The sequence below is a fragment of the Salvelinus namaycush genome, chromosome 40 (genome assembly GCF_016432855.1).
Source record: "Salvelinus namaycush isolate Seneca chromosome 40, SaNama_1.0, whole genome shotgun sequence".
Taxonomy (NCBI): domain Eukaryota; kingdom Metazoa; phylum Chordata; class Actinopteri; order Salmoniformes; family Salmonidae; genus Salvelinus; species Salvelinus namaycush.
In genome coordinates this window covers 19,768,944-19,791,234 of record NC_052346.1, presented here as the reverse complement: position 1 = coordinate 19,791,234, position 22,291 = coordinate 19,768,944, and the positions used below count along the sequence as shown (strand labels likewise).

General features: G+C 45.7%; 1 protein-coding gene across 1 annotated transcript in view; it reads right to left on the bottom strand.

Moving 5' to 3' along the window:
- Positions 1-22,291, bottom strand: part of pcca (propionyl-CoA carboxylase subunit alpha) — a 76,705-nt gene that overhangs the window by 22,995 nt on the left and 31,419 nt on the right. Inside the window, exons 7-16 of the mRNA XM_038979658.1 lie at positions 15,103-15,234; positions 12,559-12,595; positions 11,453-11,531; positions 11,081-11,278; positions 10,604-10,754; positions 10,317-10,460; positions 10,024-10,098; positions 3,532-3,600; positions 3,352-3,427; positions 1,329-1,542 (exon numbers count right to left, since the gene is read on the bottom strand). Of these exons, the coding sequence (XP_038835586.1) occupies positions 1,329-1,542; positions 3,352-3,427; positions 3,532-3,600; positions 10,024-10,098; positions 10,317-10,460; positions 10,604-10,754; positions 11,081-11,278; positions 11,453-11,531; positions 12,559-12,595; positions 15,103-15,234 (1,175 nt within the window). The remainder of the gene's footprint in view (positions 1-1,328; positions 1,543-3,351; positions 3,428-3,531; positions 3,601-10,023; positions 10,099-10,316; positions 10,461-10,603; positions 10,755-11,080; positions 11,279-11,452; positions 11,532-12,558; positions 12,596-15,102; positions 15,235-22,291) is intronic.

The following is a 22,291-nucleotide window of genomic DNA, read 5'->3' as shown; positions in this document are numbered from 1 at the left end:
TGAAGGAGGAGAGAGGAGGAGTGAGAGGAGAGAGGACGGGGAGGGAGGGAGGAGACAGGAGGGGTGAGGGAGGAGAGACGAGGAGTGAGAGGAGAGAGGAGGGGGAGGGAGGGAGGAGACAGGAGGGGTGAGGGAGGAGAGAGGAGGAGTGAGAGGAGAGAGGACGGGGAGGGAGGGAGGAGACAGGAGGGGTGAGGGAGGAGAGACGAGGAGTGAGAGGAGAGAGGAGGGGGAGGGAGGGAGGAGACAGGAGGGGTGAAGGAGGAGAGAGGAGGAGTGAGAGGAGAGAGGAGGGGGAGGGAGGGAGGAGACAGGAGGGGTGAAGGAGGAGAGAGGAGGAGTGAGAGGAGAGAGGGAGGGAGGGAGGGGGGGAGGAGACAGGAGGGGGGAAGGAGGAGAGAGGAGGAGTGAGAGGAGAGAGGGGAGGGAGGGAGGAGACAGGAGGGGTGAAGGAGGAGAGAGGAGGAGTGAGAGGAGAGAGGAGGGGTGAAGGAGGAGAGAGGAGGAGTGAGAGGAGAGAGGAGGGGGGGGGAGGGAGGGGACAGGAGGGGTGAAGGAGGAGAGAGGAGGAGTGAGAGGAGAGAGGGAGGGAGGGAGGAGACAGGAGGGGGGAAGGAGGAGAGAGGAGGAGTGAGAGGAGAGAGGAGGGGGAGGGAGGGAGGGAGGAGACAGGAGGGGTGAAGGAGGAGAGAGGAGGAGTGAGAGGAGAGAGGGGAGGGAGGGAGGAGACAGGAGGGGTGAAGGAGGAGAGAGGAGGAGTGAGAGGAGAGAGGGAGGGAGTCAGGGAGGGAGGGAGGCCTCTACCACTGACTGCAACTACAAAGACCGACCCCCGGCGGTTCATGAACAACGAAAGGAAACGATCCGAAAAAGAAAGAAGAAAATGTGGCCAGATGTTTAGACAGATGGCAGGGCTGACAGAGAGAATCAAGTCTAACAGTTTGACCAGCAGACTGCTACGCCACGCTACAGCTCTGTTAACTGGTGACATATTGCAGAACTGAGCCGGTGCTACAAACAATGGAACATGTAAAACACTGGTTTAAACAAACAACACAATAATAAACACTGTAAAAACAGACAATGGACATTCAGATACAGTGATACAGCACATTAATTAACACATGAGGAACAATGAGAGCTCTTTCTGATGTCAACTAGAACCTCTTGGTGTTTTTACCTCCTCTCTGTTTGATTTAACCAGGTAAGTCATTGAGAACACATCTTTTACAATATCAACCTGACCAAGATGGTGCTTTATCTATGTGCTGTTCCAGTACCAATTCTTACAAGAAGTTCCCACAGTTATTTGAATTGGTTTAATTTACCTGAGATTACCCAGGAACCTCTGGGAGCGGAGCTGTGCCGAGACGTAGAGAGCGGCTGCGGTGGCGACGAGCTCCCTGCGACCCTCGGAGGTCAGCTGGTGACCTTTGAACCCCTCTGGGTATTCCTCTGGCAGGAAGTTAGTGGTGATGTCACCAGAGATGAAGCGAGGGTGGGTGATGATCTCTCTGAGCAGGGGGATGTTGTGGGTCACACCTGGACAGTCACACACACAGGAACAACAGTCAGAGACAGGTAGAGATCAGACCCCTGGACAGTCACACACACAGGAACAACAGACAGAGACAGGTAGAGATCAGACCCCTGGACAGTCACACACACAGGAACAACAGACAGAGACAGGTAGAGATGAGACCCCTGGACAGTCACACACACAGGAACAACAGCCAAACAGGTAGAGATGAGAACCCTGGACAGTCACACACACAGGAACAACAGTCAGAGACAGGTAGAGATCAGACCCCTGGACAGTCACACACAGAGGAACAACAGACAGAGACAGGTAGAGATCAGACCCCTGGACAGTCACACACACAGGAACAACAGACAGAGACAGGTAGAGATCAGAGCCCTGGACAGTCACACACACAGGAACAACAGACAGAGACAGGTAGAGATCAGACCCCTAGACAGTCACACACACAGGAACAACAGACAGAGACAGGTAGAGATCAGACCCCTGGACAGTCACACACACAGGAACAACAGACAGAGACAGGTAGAGATCAGACCCCTGGACAGTCACACACACAGGAACAACAGCCAGACAGGTAGAGATGAGAACCCTGGACAGTCACACACACAGGAACAACAGACAGAGACAGGTAGAGATGAGACCCCTGGACAGTCACACACACAGGAACAACAGACAGAGACAGGTAGAGATCAGACCCCTGGACAGTCACACACACAGGAACAACAGACGGAGACAGGTAGAGATCAGAGCCCTGGACAGTCACACACACAGGAACAACAGACAGACACAGGTAGAGATCAGACCCCTGGACAGTCACACACACAGGAACAACAGTCAGAGACAGGTAGAGATCAGACCCCTGGACAGTCACACACACAGGAACAACATACAGAGACAGGTAGAGATGAGACCCCTGGACAGTCACACACACAGGAACAACAGACAGAGACAGGTAGAGATCAGACCCCTGGACAGTCACACACACAGGAACAACAGACAGAGACAGGTAGAGATCAGACCCCTGGACAGTCACACACACAGGAACAACAGAAAGAGACAGGTAGAGATCAGACCCCTAGACAGTCACACACACAGGAACAACAGACAGAGACAGGTAGAGATCAGAGCCCTGGACAGTCACACACACAGGAACAACAGACAGAGACAGGTAGAGATCAGACCCCTAGACAGTCACACACACAGGAACAACAGTCAGAGACAGGTAGAGATCAGACCCCTGGACAGTCACACACACAGGAACAACAGACAGAGACAGGTAGAGATCAGACCCCTAGACAGTCACACACACAGGAACAACAGACAGAGACAGGTAGAGATCAGACCCCTGGACAGTCACACACACAGGAACAACAGACGGAGACAGGTAGAGATCAGACCCCTGGACAGTCACACACACAGGAACAACAGACAGAGACAGGTAGAGATCAGACCCCTGGACAGTCACACACACAGGAACAACAGTCAGAGACAGGTAGAGATCAGACCCCTGGACAGTCACACACACAGGAACAACAGACAGAGACAGGTAGAGATCAGAGCCCTGGACAGTCACACACACAGGAACAACAGACAGAGACAGGTAGAGATCAGAACCTCTACATGTGTGTAGCTATACAGAAAATGTCAGAGTCTTGAGGTACTGAAGATGCTTCCAGAAAGCTCTAACACCCAACAGTGTGTGTGTGTGTGTGTGTGTGTGTGTGTGTGTGTGTGTGTGTGTGTGTGTGTGTGTGTGTGTGTGTGTGTGTGTGTGTCTATCTGTGTGTGTGTGTGTGTGCGTGCCTTACCTCTGATGACGTAGTTATCCAGAGCGTCCTCCATCCTCTGCAGGGCTTCAGCGCGTGTGGCGCCATAGGTCACCAGCTACGGCGAGCACAGAGGGACATTCACATTATAGATCAGTAACACATATTGGAAAGGGCAATGTGATTGTGTTGGGCAGTTTGAGGGAGAACACAGCAGCTGACCTTGGAGATCATTGGGTCATAGTAGATACTGATGTCACTTCCTTCTTGGATGCCACTGTCCACACGCACCTGACAGAGAGAAGATTACATGTCAGTAAGACTACGTGTCAGTAAGACTACATGTCAATAAGACTACATGCAATAAGACTACATGTCAGTAAGACTACATGTCAGTACTGACTACATGTCAGTAAGACTACATGTCAGTAAGACTACATGTCAGTAAGACTACATGTCAGTACTGACTACATGTCAGTATGACTACATGTCAGTAAGACTACATGTCAGTAAGACTACATGTCAGAATGACTACATGTCAGAATGACTACATGTCAGAATGACTACATGTCAGTAAGACTACATGTCAGTAAGACTACATGTCAGTACTGACTACATGTCAGTATGACTACATGTCAGTAAGACTACATGTCAGTAAGACTACATGTCAGAATGACTACATGTCAGTAAGACTACATGTCAGTAAGACTACATGTCAGTACTGACTACATGTCAGTAAGACTACATGTCAGTAAGACTACATGTCAGAATGACTACATGTCAGTACTGACTACATGTCAGTACTGACTACATGTCAGTACTGACTACATGTCAGAATGACTACATGTCAATAAGACTACATGTCAGTAAGACTACATGTCAGAATGACTACATGTCAGTACTGACTACATGTCGGTAAGACTACATGTCAGAATGACTACATGTCAGTAAGACTACATGTCCGTATGACTACATGTCAGTAAAACTACATGTCCGTATGACTACATGTCAATAAGACTACATGTCAGTAAAACTACATGTCAGTAAGACTACATGTCAGTAAGACTACATGTCAGTAAGACTACATGTCAGTAAGACTACATGTCAGTATGACTACATGTCAGTCGGACTACATGTCAGAATGACTACATGTCAGAATGACTACATGTCCGTATGACTACATGTCAGTATGACTACATGTCAGTATGACTACATGTCAGTAAGACTACATGTCAGTAAGACTACATGTCCGTATGACTACATGTCAGTACTGACTACATGTCAGTACTGACTACATGTCAGTACTGACTACATGTCAGAATGACTACATGTCAATAAGACTACATGTCAGTAAGACTACATGTCAGAATGACTACATGTCAGTACTGACTACATGTCGGTAAGACTACATGTCAGAATGACTACATGTCAGAATGACTACATGTCAGTATGACTACATGTCAGTATGACTACATGTCAGAATGGCTACATGTCAATAAGACTACATGTCAGTCAGACTACATGTCAGTCAGACTACATGTCAGTACTGACTACATGTCAGTAAGACTACATGTCAGTACTGACTGTCAGTAAGACTACATGTCAGTAAGACTACATGTCAGAATGACTACATGTCAGAATGACTACATGTCAATAAGACTACATGTCAGTAAGACTACATGTCAGAATGACTACATGTCAGTACTGACTACATGTCGGTAAGACTACATGTCAGAATGACTACATGTCAGAATGACTACATGTCAGTATGACTACATGTCAGTATGACTACATGTCAGAATGACTACATGTCAATAAGACTACATGTCAGTCAGACTACATGTCAGTCAGACTACATGTCAGTACTGACTACATGTCAGTAAGACTACATGTCAGTACTGACTACATGTCAGTAAGACTACATGTCCGTATGACTACATGTCCGTATGACTACATGTCCGTATGACTACATGTCAGTATGACAACATGTCAGTATGACTACATGTCAATAAGACTACATGTCAGTAAAACTACATGTCAGTAAGGCTACATGTCAGTAAGACTACATGTCAGTAAGACTACATGTCAGTATGACTACATGTCAGTATGACTACATGTCAGTAAGACTACATGTCAGTCGGACTACATGTCAGAATGACTACATGTCAGAATGACTACATGTCAGAATGACTACATGTCCGTATGACTACATGTCAGTATGACTACATGTCAGTATGACTACATGTCAGTAAGACTACATGTCAGTAAGACTACATGTCAGTAAGACTACATGTCCGTATGACTACATGTCCGTATGACTACATGTCCGTATGACTACATGTCAGTAAGACTACATGTCAGTAAGGCTACATGTCAGTAAGACTACATGTCAGTAAGACTACATGTCCGTAAGACTACATGTCCGTATGACTACATGTCAGTAAAACTACATGTCAGTAAAACTACATGTCAGTAAGACTACATGTCAGTATGACTACATGTCAGTAAAACTACATGTCAGTAAGACTACATGTCAGTATGACTACATGTCAGTAAAACTACATGTCAGTAAAACTACATGTCAGTCAGACTACATGTCAGAATGACTACATGTCAGTAAGACTACATGTCAGTAAGACTACATGTCAGTAAGACTACATGTCAGTACTGACTACATGTCAGTAAGACTACATGTCCGTAAGACTACATGTCCGTATGACTACATGTCCGTATGACTACATGTCCGTATGACTACATGTCAGTAAAACTACATGTCAGTAAAGCTACATGTCAGTCAGACTACATGTCAGTCAGACTACATGTCAGTAAAACTACATGTCCGTAAGACTACATGTCCGTATGACTACATGTCCGTATGACTACATGTCAGTAAAACTACATGTCAGTAAAGCTACATGTCAGTCAGACTACATGTCAGTCAGACTACATGTCAGTAAAACTACATGTCAGGAAGACTACATGTCAGTAAGACTACATGTCAGTAAGACTACATGTCAGTAAAACTACATGTCAGTCAGACTACATGTCAGTCAGACTACATGTCAGTCAGACTACATGTCAGTATGACTACATGTCAGTATGACTACATGTCAGTAAGACTACATGTCAGTAAGACTACATGTCAGTATGCCTACATGTCAGTAAGACTACATGTCAGTAAAATTACATGTCAGTAAGACTACATGTCAGAATGACTACATGTCAGTATAACTACATGTCCGTATGACTACATGTCAGTAAAACTACATGTCAGTAAAACTACATGTCAGTAAGACTACATGTCCGTAAGACTACATGTCCGTATGACTACATGTCAGTAAAACTACATGTCAGTAAAACTACATGTCAGTAAAACTACATGTCAGTCAGACTACATGTCAGAATGACTACATGTCAGTAAGACTACATGTCAGTAAGACTACATGTCAGTAAGACTACATGTCAGTACTGACTACATGTCAGTACTGACTACATGTCAGTAAGACTACATGTCCGTAAGACTACATGTCCGTATGACTACATGTCCGTATGACTACATGTCAGTAAGACTACATGTCAGTAAGACTACATGTCAGTAAGACTACATGTCAGTAAGACTACATGTCAGTAAGACTACATGTCAGTAAAACTACATGTCAGTAAAACTACATGTCAGTAAAACTACATGTCAGTCAGACTACATGTCAGAATGACTACATGTCAGTAAGACTACATGTCAGTAAGACTACATGTCAGTAAGACTACATGTCAGTACTGACTACATGTCAGTACTGACTACATGTCAGTAAGACTACATGTCCGTAAGACTACATGTCCGTATGACTACATGTCCGTATGACTACATGTCAGTAAGACTACATGTCAGTAAGACTACATGTCAGTAAGACTACATGTCAGTATGACTACATGTCCGTATGACTACATGTCCGTAAGACTACATGTCCGTAAGACTACATGTCCGTATGACTACATGTCAGTATGACTACATGTCAGTATGACTACATGTCCGTAAGACTACATGTCCGTAAGACTACATGTCAGTAAGACTACATGTCAGTAAGACTACATGTCAGTAAAACTACATGTCAGTAAAACTACATGTCAGTAAGACTACATGTCAGTAAGACTACATGTCAGTAAGACTACATGTCAGTAAGACTACATGTCAGTAAGACTACATGTCCGTATGACTACATGTCAGTAAAACTACATGTCAGTAAAACTACATGTCAGTCAGACTACATGTCAGTCAGACTACATGTCAGTAAAACTACATGTCAGGAAGACTACATGTCAGTAAGACTACATGTCAGTAAGACTACATGTCAGTAAAACTACATGTCAGTCAGACTACATGTCAGTCAGACTACATGTCAGTCAGACTACATGTCAGTCAGACTACATGTCAGTATGACTACATGTCAGTAAGACTACATGTCAGTAAAATTACATGTCAGTAAGACTACATGTCAGTAAGACTACATGTCAGTAAGACTACATGTCAGAATGACTACATGTCAGTATGACTACATGTCAGTATGACTACATGTCAGTATGACTCAGGTCTTCCAGGAAGATAGAAATAGGACATGAAGTATGTATTTCCATGTTGTTTAATGTTTACTTACGATGAAAAAATAACCTATCAATAACAATTAAAACCATTTAAAAAGCAAATCGTTTTGACATCAGGGGGAGGACAAGGAGATATAAATGACACTATTGTTAGTAGTCATAACAACAAGCATTCTGATGCTGTACATCTGAGGCCTGACGAGAATAGCAGCAGTGTTCCACGGAAATATCCTGTCAGGTTCAGAGGTCAACACACATCACGTCTTCAGCAGAAATAACAGAGAGGTCAACACACGTCACGTCTTCAGCAGAAATAACAGAGAGGTCAACACACATCACGTCTTCAGCAGAAATAACAGAGAGGTCAACACACATCACGTCTTCAGCAGAAATAACAGAAAGGTCAACACACATCACGTCTTCAGCAGAAATAACAGAGAGGTCAACACACATCACGTCTTCAGCAGAAATAACAGAGAGGTCAACACACATCACGTCTTCAGCAGAAATAACAGAGAGGTCAACACACATCACGTCTTCAGCAGAAATAACAGAGAGGTCAACACACATCACGTCTTCAGCAGAAATAACAGAGAGGTCAACACACATCACGTCTTCAGCAGAAATAACAGAGAGGTCAACACACATCACGTCTTCAGCAGAAATAACAGAGAGGTCAACACACATCATGTCTTCAGCAGAAATAACAGAAAGGTCAACACACATCACGTCTTCAGCAGAAATAACAGAGAGGTCAACACACATCACGTCTTCAGCAGAAATAACAGAGAGGTCAACACACGTCTTCAGCAGAAATAACAGAGAGGTCAACACACATCACGTCTTCAGCAGAAATAACAGAGAGGTCAACACACATCACGTCTTCAGCAGAAATAACAGAGAGATCAACACACATCACGTCTTCAGCAGAAATAACAGAGAGGTCAACACACATCACGTCTTCAGCAGAAATAACAGAGAGGTCAACACACGTCTTCAGCAGAAATAACAGAGAGGTCAACACACATCACGTCTTCAGCAGAAATAACAGAGAGGTCAACACACATCACGTCTTCAGTAGAAATAACAGAGAGGTCAACACACATCACGTCTTCAGCAGAAATAACAGAGAGGTCAACACACATCACGTCTTCAACAGAAATAACAGAGAGGTCAACACACATCACGTCTTCAGCAGAAATAACAGAGGTCAACACACATCACGTCTTCAGCAGAAATAACAGAGAGGTTAACACACATCACGTCTTCAGCAGAAATAACAGAGGTCAACACACATCACGTCTTCAGCAGAAATAACAGAGAGGTCAACACACATCACGTCTTCAGCAGAAATAACAGAGAGGTTAACACACATCACGTCTTCAGCAGAAATAACAGAGAGGTCAACACACATCACGTCTTCAGTAGAAATAAGAGAGGTCAACACACATCACGTCTTCAGCAGAACTAACAGAGAGGTCAACACACACCACGTCTTCAGCAGAACTAACAGAGAGGTCAACACACATCACGTCTTCAGCAGAAATAACAGAGAGGTCAACACACATCACGTCTTCAGCAGAAATAACAGAGAGGTCAACACACATCACGTCTTCAGTAGAAATAACAGAGAGGTCAACACACATCACGTCTTCAGTAGAAATAACAGAGAGGTCAACACACATCACGTCTTCAGTAGAAATAACAGAGAGGTTAACACACATCACGTCTTCAGCAGAAATAACAGAGAGGTCAACACACGTCTTCAGCAGAAATAACAGAGAGGTCAACACACATCACGTCTTCAGCAGAAATAACAGAGAGGTCAACACACATCACGTCTTCAGCAGAAATAACAGAGAGGTTAACACACATCACGTCTTCAGTAGAAATAACAGAGAGGTCAACACACTTCTTCAGCAGAAATAACAGAGAGGTCAACACACATCACGTCTTCAGCAGAAATAACAGAGAGGTCAACACACATCACGTCTTCAGCAGAAATAACAGAGAGGTCAACACACATCACGTCTTCAGCAGAAATAACAGAGAGGTTAACACACATCACGTCTTCAGCAGAAATAACAGAGGTCAACTCAGAACATGCATGTGACTCACTTTTGGGAGGTTGATGGGTTCCTGGTACTGTGACAGGCGTCCAATGGAGGGCAGACCAAACGACTTGTATGGGTCCTGGAGAAGGAGAAATATCACCTATGCTTTATAACTGGTTATAACTGCCTAATAAACGCTCAATAACCTCTATAACACACAGGAAGTGTCCAGCAGACAGTGGGGCCCCAGAAACAGCTTTGTAGAGAGAAGTGACACATTCACTAGCCAGCAGAAGATCCACGGTTGACCTGCTTCACTTCAAGGTACAGAGCAGAACAAGTGTTCAGTGTGTTCACCTCAGCGTAGACTCTGCTCTCTATAGCCCAGCCGTTGATGGGGATGTCTTCCTGTTTGTGTAGCAGAGGGAAACCCTTGGCCACCCGGATCATCTGCTGCACCAGGTCCAGACCAGTGATACACTCTGTGATTGGGTGCTCCACCTGAAGGGGGAAAAGGTCAGCGGTCAGTCAACCACTCAGAGGGGAGGACTGGGTTGGTTAAAGGAAGTCACTTGGCAAGTGTCTGACTGTCATGTACAGAAACACACAAAGACTAAACTACAGCTTTCTTCCCATCGCCCCACCTGAAGGCGAGTGTTCATCTCCAGGAAGTAGAAGTTCTTGTTGGAGTCCACCAAGAACTCTACGGTCCCGGCAGAGGAGTACTGGACTGCTTTAGCCAGCTGTACCGCTTGCTCCCCCATCGCACGACGTGTCTCTGGGTCCAGGAACGTACTGCAGAGAGGACAGAAATCACATACACAATTAGAGTGAACTTAGAACCCAAGACATTTTTTTTAATGTAACCTTTATTTAACTAGGCATGTCAGTTGAGAACAAATTCTTATTTACAATGACCACCTACACCGGCCAAACCCGGACGACGCTGGGCCAATTGCGCGCCACCTTATGGGACTCCCAATCACGTATGTGATGCAGCCTGGATTTGAACCAGGGACTGCAGTGACGCCTCTTGCACTGAGATGCAGTGCCTTAGACCGCTGCACCACTCGGGACATACACCAATGAATAAGTTAAAGGTGAAAACATTGACCCCTGACCTTGGAGCCTCCTCCACCACCTTCTGGTTCCTCCTCTGGATAGAACACTCCCTCTCGTTCAGCCACAGAGCATTACCATGCTTATCAGCCAGGACCTGGATCTCAATGTGTCTGGGGTTGTTGACAAACTTCTCTATGAGCAGACGGTCGTCTCCGAAACTAGATGCAGCCTCCTGTGAGGACAAACGAAAACCTTCCCTGGGAAAGACAGAAGGGAAACGGTTTATTCAAGTCTCATTAAATGTCTTAATAAAGTCTAGAAATATCTTATTGCCATTTACTACACAGCGTAGAGACGTATAAATAATTGTATAATTAAAATGCTTTTATTATATTTTAATTGCATTTATTACAGCAATTTTGAAATCTCACCTGGTCTCATCATCGTTCCAGGCGATCCTCATGCCTTTCCCCCCTCCTCCTGCTGAGGCCTTGATCATCACCGGGTAGCCTGATCAACAACACAATATGACCGGGTAGCCTGATCAACAACACAATATGACCGGGTAGCCTGATCAACAACACAATATGACCGGGTAGCCTGATCAACAACACAATATGACCGGGTAGCCGGATCAACAACACAATATGACCGGGTAGCCTGATCAACAACACAATATGACCGGGTAGCCGGATCAACAACACAATATGACCGGGTAGCCGGATCAACAACACAATATGACCGGGTAGCCGGATCAACAACACAATATGACCGGGTAGCCTGATCAACAACACAATATGACCGGGTAGCCGGATCAACAACACAATATGACCGGGTAGCCGGATCAACAACACAATATGACCGGGTAGCCGGATCAACAACACAATATGACCCGGGTAGCCGGATCAACAACACAATATGACCCGGGTAGCCGGATCAACAACACAATATGACCCGGGTAGCCGGATCAACAACACAATATGACCCGGGTAGCCGGATCAACAACGCAATATGACCCGGGTAGCCGGATCAACAACGCAATATGACCCGGGTAGCCGGATCAACAACACAATATGGCCCGGGTAGCCGGATCAACAACACAATATGACCCGGGTAGCCGGATCAACAACACAATATGACCCGGGTAGCCGGATCAACAACACAATATGACCGGGTAGCCTGATCAACAACACAATATGACCGGGTAGCCGGATCAACAACACAATATGACCGGGTAGCCGGATCAACAACACAATATGACCGGGTAGCCTGATCAACAACACAATATGACCGGGTAGCTGGATCAACAACACAATATGACCGGGTAGCTGGATCAACAACACAATATGACCTGGGTAGCCTGATCAACAACACAATATGACCCGGGTAGCCTGATCAACAACACAATATGACCTGGGTAGCCTGATCAACAACACAATATGACCGGGTAGCCTGATCAACAACACAATATGAAAATTCTGCATGGAGGCCAGGCAAATCTTTTTTGAATTAATTAATGGAATTTTGATTCACTTACCGATCTCTCCTGCAATCTTCACAGCGTCCTCCACGTTCTGAGACAGGAGACAGAGTTGTAAGTTCCACCAACCACCAGCAGAGGGAGGGCTCACCCTCATCTCCTTAAACATCCCTTTGTTTCTCTGCGTCTCCCCGCATGTCTGCATCTACCTGCGTGCGCCTGACTGTCTCCCTGCCTGCCTGCCTGTGTCTCCCTGCCTGCCTGTCTGTGTCTCCCTGCCTGCCTGTCTGTGTCTCCCTGCCTGCCTGTCTGTGTCTCCCTGCCTGCCTGTCTGTGTCTCCCTGCCTGCCTGTCTGTGTCTCCCTGCCTGCCTGTCTGTGTCTCCCTGCCTGCCTGTCTGTGTCTCCCTGCCTGCCTGTCTGTGTCTCCCTCCCTGCCTGCCTGTCTGTGTCTCCCTCCCTGCCTGCCTGTCTGTGTCTCCCTGCCTGCCTGTCTGTGTCTCCCTGCCTGCCTGCCTGCCTGCCTGTGTCTCCCTGCCTGCCTGCCTGCCTGCCTGTGTCTCCCTGCCTGCCTGCCTGTGTCTCCCTGCCTGCCTGCCTGCGTCTCCCTGCCTGCCTGCCTGCCTGCCTGTGTCTCCCTGCCTGCCTGCCTGCCTGTGTCTCCCTGCCTGCCTGCCTGCCTGTGTCTCCCTGCCTGCCTGCCTGCCTGCCTGCCTGCCTGCCTGTGTCTCCCTGCCTGCCTGCCTGCCTGCCTGCCTGTGTCTCCCTGCCTGCCTGCCTGCCTGTGTCTCCCTGCCTGCCTGCCTGCCTGTGTCTCCCTGCCTGCCTGCCTGCCTGTGTCTGCCTGCCTGCCTGCCTGTGTCTGGCTGTCTCCCTGCGTCTCCATGCCTGCCTGTCTCTCTGTCTCCCAGCCTGCTTGCCTGTGACTCCCTGCCTGCCTGCCTGCCTGTCTGACTCACTGCCTGCCTGTCTGTCTGACTCCATGCCTGTCTGTCTGTCTGACTCCATGCATGTCTGTCTGTCTGACTCCATGCCTGTCTATCTGTCTGACTCCATGCCTGTCTGTCTGTCTGACTCCATGCCTGTCTGTCTGTCTGACTCCATGCCTGTCTGCCTGTCTGACTCCATGCCTGTCTGTCTGTCTGACTCCATGCCTGTCTGTCTGTCTGACTCCATGCCTGTCTGTCTGTCTGACTCCATGCCTGTCTGTCTGTCTGACTCCATGCCTGTCTGTCTGTCTGACTCCATGCCTGTCTGTCTGTCTGACTCCATGCCTGTCTGTCTGTCTGACTCCATGCCTGTCTGTCTGTCTGACTCCATGCCTGTCTGTCTGTCTGACTCCATGCCTGTCTGTCTGTCTGACTCCATGCCTGTCTGTCTGACTCCATGCCTGTCTGTCTGACTCCATGCCTGTCTGTCTGACTCCATGCCTGTCTGTCTGTGTCTCCCTGCCGGTCTGTCTGTCTACCCCATCAATCATGCCCTGGGGGCAGCATAGGTAGAAGAGATCACCCCATCAGAGGTGTTGTTGCCCCCCTGGCCTGTGACAGCTACGTGACAACAACCATCTTTATCTATTTATCTACTAGCCATCAGCAGGCGAAGTGTTAAACATGGCCCACACAGCTCTATTAGGACCATCACTGTATACAGAGAGAGGAAGACCAGGAGAGGAGAGAGAGGGGAGAAAGAAGGGAAGAATGAGAGAGAGAGACAGAGAGAGAGACAGAGAAAGGCAAAAGGCTGAGGAGAGGGGGGGGAGAAGAGAGAGAGTTGGGAGAGGAGAGAGGAAGAGCAGGAGGAGAGGAGAGAGGGGGGAGAAGAGAGAGGGGGGGGAGAGGAGAGTGGAAGAGCAGGAGGAGAGGGGGGAGAAAGGAGAGAGGGGAGAAAGAAGGGAAGATTGAGAGAGAGACAGAGAAAGGCAAATGGCTGAGGAGACAGGGGGTACAGGAGAGAGAGATGAGGAGAATAGAGATGGGATAGAGTGAGGGAAGGAGAGAAGGGTAGAGGAGAGAGAGATGAGGAGAAGAGAGATGAGGAGAAGAGAGATGGAGATAGAGTGAGGGAAGGAGAGAAGGGTATAGGAGAGAGAGATGAGGAGAAGAGAGATGGAGATAGAGTGAGGGAAGGAGAGAAGGGTAGAGGAGAGAGAGATGAGGAGAAGAGAGATGGAGATAGAGTGAGGGAAGGAGAGAAGGGTAGAGGAGAGAGAGATGAGGAGAAGAGAGATGGAGATAGAGTGAGGGAAGGAGAGAAGGGTAGAGAGAGATGAGGAGAAGAGAGATGGAGATAGAGTGAGGGAAGGAGAGAAGGGTAGAGGAGAGATGGAGATAGAGTGAGGGAAGGAGAGAAGGGTAGAGGAGAGAGAGATGGAGATAGAGTGAGGGAAGGAGAGAAGGGTAGAGGAGAAGAGAGATGGAGATAGAGTGAGGGAAGGAGAGAAGGGTAGAGGAGAGAGAGATGAGGAGAATAGAGATGGAGGAAAACAACTGCCTGTGTGTAGAATGAGGGATAATGAAGAAGAGCAGATCTGAGTGGTACTGTTAAATGTAGATCAAGTTTGATTTGTTGCCAGGACAACCATGTTGACAGTATAGCTCACCTCGACGACCCCGTCGAACCCGGGGATGACGTTGACATTGGCTGCCTTGGCAAGGAGCTTGCTCTCGATCTTGTCGCCCATGGCATGGATGGCGTGTGTGTCCGGTCCTATGAACACCACGTCTTCTGCAGCCTGCAGGAGACCAACAACATCCCCACCATCAGAGAACAACCATACACTGTAACCATTGAGATAGACAATCACACTTGGGACAGGAGAGATGCTACCTATACCAACCTACATAATGAACAGACCTGGGTCAGTATAGAGCTGCTACCTATACCAACCTACATAATGAACAGACCTGGGTCAGTATAGAGCTGCTACCTATACCAACCTACATAATGAACAGACCTGGGTTAGTATAGAGCTGCTACCTATACCAACCTACATAATGAACAGACCTGGGTTAGTATAGAGCTGCTACCTATACCAACCTACATAATGAACAGACCTGGGTTAGTATAGAGCTGCTACCTATACCAACCTACATAATGAACAGACCTGGGTCAGTATAGAGCTGCTACCTATACCAACCTACATAATGAACAGACCTGGGTCAGTATAGAGCTGCTACCTATACCAACCTACATAATGAACAGACCTGGGTTAGTATAGAGCTGCTACCTATACCAACCTACATAATGAACAGACCTGGGTTAGTATAGAGCTGCTACCTATACCAACCTACATAATGAACAGACCTGGGTCAGTATAGAGCTGCTACCTATACCAACCTACATAATGAACAGACCTGGGTCAGTATAGAGCTGCTACCTATACCAACCTACATAATGAACAGACCTGGGTCAGTATAGAGCTGCTACCTATACCAACCTACATAATGAACAGACCTGGGTCAGTATAGAGCTGCTACCTATACCAACCTACATAATGAACATACCTGGGTTAGTATAGAGCTGCTACCTATACCAACCTACATAATGAACAGACCTGGGTCAGTATAGAGCTGCTACCTATACCAACCTACATAATGAACAGACCTGGGTTAGTATAGAGATGCTACCTATACCAACCTACATAATGAACAGACCTGGGTTAGTATAGAGATGCTACCTATACCAACCTACATAATGAACAGACCTGGGTTAGTATAGAGCTGCTACCTATACCAACCTACATAATGAACAGACCTGGGTTAGTATAGAGCTGCTACCTATACCAACCTACATAATGAACAGACCTGGGTCAGTATAGAGCTGCTACCTATACCAACCTACATAATGAACAGACCTGGGTTAGTATAGAGATGCTACCTATACCAACCTACATAATGAACAGACCTGGGTTAGTATAGAGCTGCTACCTATACCAACCTACATAATGAACAGACCTGGGTCAGTATAGAGCTGCTACCTATACCAACCTACATAATGAACAGACCTGGGTCAGTATAGAGCTGCTACCTATACCAACCTACATAATGAACAGACCTGGGTTAGTATAGAGCTGCTACCTATACCAACCTACATAATGAACAGACCTGGGTCAGTATAGAGCTGCTACCTATACCAACCTACATAATGAACAGACCTGGGTCAGTATAGAGCTGCTACCTATACCAACCTACATAATGAACAGACCTGGGTTAGTATAGAGCTGCTACCTATACCAACCTACATAATGAACAGACCTGGGTTAGTATAGAGCTGCTACCTATACCAACCTACATAATGAACAGACCTGGGTCAGTATAGAGCTGCTACCTATACCAACCTACATAATGAACAGACCTGGGTCAGTATAGAGCTGCTACCTATACCAACCTACATAATGAACAGACCTGGGTCAGTATAGAGCTGCTACCTATACCAACCTACATAATGAACAGACCTGGGTCAGTATAGAGCTGCTACCTATACCAACCTACATAATGAACAGACCTGGGTCAGTATAGAGCTGCTACCTATACCAACCTACATAATGAACAGACCTGGGTTAGTATAGAGCTGCTACCTATACCAACCTACATAATGAACAGACCTGGGTCAGTATAGAGCTGCTACCTATACCAACCTACATAATGAACAGACCTGGGTTAGTATAGAGCTGCTACCTATACCAACCTACATAATGAACAGACCTGGGTCAGTATAGAGCTGCTACCTATACCAACCTACATAATGAACAGACCTGGGTTAGTATAGAGCTGCTACCTATACCAACCTACATAATGAACAGACCTGGGTTAGTATAGAGCTGCTACCTATACCAACCTACATAATGAACAGACCTGGGTTAGTATAGAGCTGCTACCTATACCAACCTACATAATGAACAGACCTGGGTTAGTATCGAGATGCTACCTATACCAACCTACATAATGAACAGACCTGGGTTAGTATAGAGCTGCTACCTATACCAACCTACATAATGAACAGACCTGGGTTAGTATAGAGCTGCTACCTATACCAACCTACATAATGAACAGACCTGGGTCAGTATAGAGCTGCTACCTATACCAACCTACATAATGAACAGACCTGGGTTAGTATAGAGCTGCTACCTATACCAACCTACATAATGAACAGACCTGGGTCAGTATAGAGCTGCTACCTATACCAACCTACATAATGAACAGACCTGGGTTAGTATAGAGCTGCTACCTATACCAACCTACATAATGAACAGACCTGGGTTAGTATAGAGCTGCTACCTATACCAACCTACATAATGAACAGACCTGGGTTAGTATAGAGCTGCTACCTATACCAACCTACATAATGAACAGACCTGGGTTAGTATCGAGATGCTACCTATACCAACCTACATAATGAACAGACCTGGGTTAGTATAGAGCTGCTACCTATACCAACCTACATAATGAACAGACCTGGGTTAGTATAGAGCTGCTACCTATACCAACCTACATAATGAACAGACCTGGGTCAGTATAGAGCTGCTACCTATACCAACCTACATAATGAACAGACCTGGGTCAGTATAGAGCTGCTACCTATACCAACCTACATAATGAACAGACCTGGGTTAGTATAGAGCTGCTACCTATACCAACCTACATAATGAACAGACCTGGGTCAGTATAGAGCTGCTACCTATACCAACCTACATAATGAACAGACCTGGGTCAGTATAGAGCTGCTACCTATACCAACCTACATAATGAACAGACCTGGGTTAGTATAGAGCTGCTACCTATACCAACCTACATAATGAACAGACCTGGGTCAGTATAGAGCTGCTACCTATACCAACCTACATAATGAACAGACCTGGGTTAGTATAGAGCTGCTACCTATACCAACCTACATAATGAACAGACCTGGGTTAGTATAGAGCTGCTACCTATACCAACCTACATAATGAACAGACCTGGGTTAGTATAGAGCTGCTACCTATACCAACCTACATAATGAACAGACCTGGGTCAGTATAGAGCTGCTACCTATACCAACCTACATAATGAACAGACCTGGGTTAGTATAGAGCTGCTACCTATACCAACCTACATAATGAACAGACCTGGGTTAGTATAGAGCTGCTACCTATACCAACCTACATAATGAACAGACCTGGGTTAGTATAGAGCTGCTACCTATACCAACCTACATAATGAACAGACCTGGGTCAGTATAGAGCTGCTACCTATACCAACCTACATAATGAACAGACCTGGGTCAGTATAGAGCTGCTACCTATACCAACCTACATAATGAACAGACCTGGGTCAGTATAGAGCTGCTACCTATACCAACCTACATAATGAACAGACCTGGGTTAGTATAGAGCTGCTACCTATACCAACCTACATAATGAACAGACCTGGGTCAGTATAGAGCTGCTACCTATACCAACCTACATAATGAACAGACCTGGGTTAGTATAGAGATGCTACCTATACCAACCTACATAATGAACAGACCTGGGTTAGTATAGAGATGCTACCTATACCAACCTACATAATGAACAGACCTGGGTTAGTATAGAGCTGCTACCTATACCAACCTACATAATGAACAGACCTGGGTTAGTATAGAGCTGCTACCTATACCAACCTACATAATGAACAGACCTGGGTCAGTATAGAGCTGCTACCTATACCAACCTACATAATGAACAGACCTGGGTTAGTATAGAGATGCTACCTATACCAACCTACATAATGAACAGACCTGGGTTAGTATAGAGCTGCTACCTATACCAACCTACATAATGAACAGACCTGGGTCAGTATAGAGCTGCTACCTATACCAACCTACATAATGAACAGACCTGGGTCAGTATAGAGCTGCTACCTATACCAACCTACATAATGAACAGACCTGGGTTAGTATAGAGCTGCTACCTATACCAACCTACATAATGAACAGACCTGGGTCAGTATAGAGCTGCTACCTATACCAACCTACATAATGAACAGACCTGGGTCAGTATAGAGCTGCTACCTATACCAACCTACATAATGAACAGACCTGGGTTAGTATAGAGCTGCTACCTATACCAACCTACATAATGAACAGACCTGGGTTAGTATAGAGCTGCTACCTATACCAACCTACATAATGAACAGACCTGGGTCAGTATAGAGCTGCTACCTATACCAACCTACATAATGAACAGACCTGGGTCAGTATAGAGCTGCTACCTATACCAACCTACATAATGAACAGACCTGGGTCAGTATAGAGCTGCTACCTATACCAACCTACATAATGAACAGACCTGGGTCAGTATAGAGCTGCTACCTATACCAACCTACATAATGAACAGACCTGGGTCAGTATAGAGCTGCTACCTATACCAACCTACATAATGAACAGACCTGGGTTAGTATAGAGCTGCTACCTATACCAACCTACATAATGAACAGACCTGGGTTAGTATAGAGATGCTACCTATACCAACCTACATAATGAACAGACCTGGGTCAGTATAGAGCTGCTACCTATACCAACCTACATAATGAACAGACCTGGGTTAGTATAGAGCTGCTACCTATACCAACCTACATAATGAACAGACCTGGGTCAGTATAGAGCTGCTACCTATACCAACCTACATAATGAACAGACCTGGGTTAGTATAGAGCTGCTACCTATACCAACCTACATAATGAACAGACCTGGGTTAGTATAGAGCTGCTACCTATACCAACCTACATAATGAACAGACCTGGGTTAGTATAGAGCTGCTACCTATACCAACCTACATAATGAACAGACCTGGGTTAGTATCGAGATGCTACCTATACCAACCTACATAATGAACAGACCTGGGTTAGTATAGAGCTGCTACCTATACCAACCTACATAATGAACAGACCTGGGTTAGTATAGAGCTGCTACCTATACCAACCTACATAATGAACAGACCTGGGTCAGTATAGAGCTGCTACCTATACCAACCTACATAATGAACAGACCTGGGTTAGTATAGAGATGCTACCTATACCAACCTACATAATGAACAGACCTGGGTTAGTATAGAGCTGCTACCTATACCAACCTACATAATGAACAGACCTGGGTCAGTATAGAGCTGCTACCTATACCAACCTACATAATGAACAGACCTGGGTTAGTATAGAGCTGCTACCTATACCAACCTACATAATGAACAGACCTGGGTCAGTATAGAGCTGCTACCTATACCAACCTACATAATGAACAGACCTGGGTTAGTATAGAGATGCTACCTATACCAACCTACATAATGAACAGACCTGGGTTAGTATAGAGATGCTACCTATACCAACCTACATAATGAACAGACCTGGGTTAGTATAGAGCTGCTACCTATACCAACCTACATAATGAACAGACCTGGGTTAGTATAGAGCTGCTACCTATACCAACCTACATAATGAACAGACCTGGGTCAGTATAGAGCTGCTACCTATACCAACCTACATAATGAACAGACCTGGGTTAGTATAGAGATGCTACCTATACCAACCTACATAATGAACAGACCTGGGTTAGTATAGAGCTGCTACCTATACCAACCTACATAATGAACAGACCTGGGTCAGTATAGAGCTGCTACCTATACCAACCTACATAATGAACAGACCTGGGTCAGTATAGAGCTGCTACCTATACCAACCTACATAATGAACAGACCTGGGTTAGTATAGAGCTGCTACCTATACCAACCTACATAATGAACAGACCTGGGTCAGTATAGAGCTGCTACCTATACCAACCTACATAATGAACAGACCTGGGTTAGTATAGAGCTGCTACCTATACCAACCTACATAATGAACAGACCTGGGTCAGTATAGAGCTGCTACCTATACCAACCTACATAATGAACAGACCTGGGTCAGTATAGAGCTGCTACCTATACCAACCTACATAATGAACAGACCTGGGTTAGTATAGAGCTGCTACCTATACCAACCTACATAATGAACAGACCTGGGTCAGTATAGAGCTGCTACCTATACCAACCTACATAATGAACAGACCTGGGTTAGTATAGAGCTGCTACCTATACCAACCTACATAATGAACAGACCTGGGTTAGTATAGAGATGCTACCTATACCAACCTACATAATGAACAGACCTGGGTTAGTATAGAGCTGCTACCTATACCAACCTACATAATGAACAGACCTGGGTTAGTATCGAGATGCTACCTATACCAACCTACATAATGAACAGACCTGGGTTAGTATAGAGCTGCTACCTATACCAACCTACATAATGAACAGACCTGGGTTAGTATAGAGCTGCTACCTATACCAACCTACATAATGAACAGACCTGGGTCAGTATAGAGCTGCTACCTATACCAACCTACATAATGAACAGACCTGGGTTAGTATAAAGATGCTACCTATACCAACCTACATAATGAACAGACCTGGGTTAGTATAGAGCTGCTACCTATACCAACCTACATAATGAACAGACCTGGGTCAGTATAGAGCTGCTACCTATACCAACCTACATAATGAACAGACCTGGGTTAGTATAGAGCTGCTACCTATACCAACCTACATAATGAACAGACCTGGGTCAGTATAGAGCTGCTACCTATACCAACCTACATAATGAACAGACCTGGGTCAGTATAGAGCTGCTACCTATACCAACCTACATAATGAACAGACCTGGGTTAGTATAGAGATGCTACCTATACCAACCTACATAATGAACAGACCTGGGTTAGTATAGAGCTGCTACCTATACCAACCT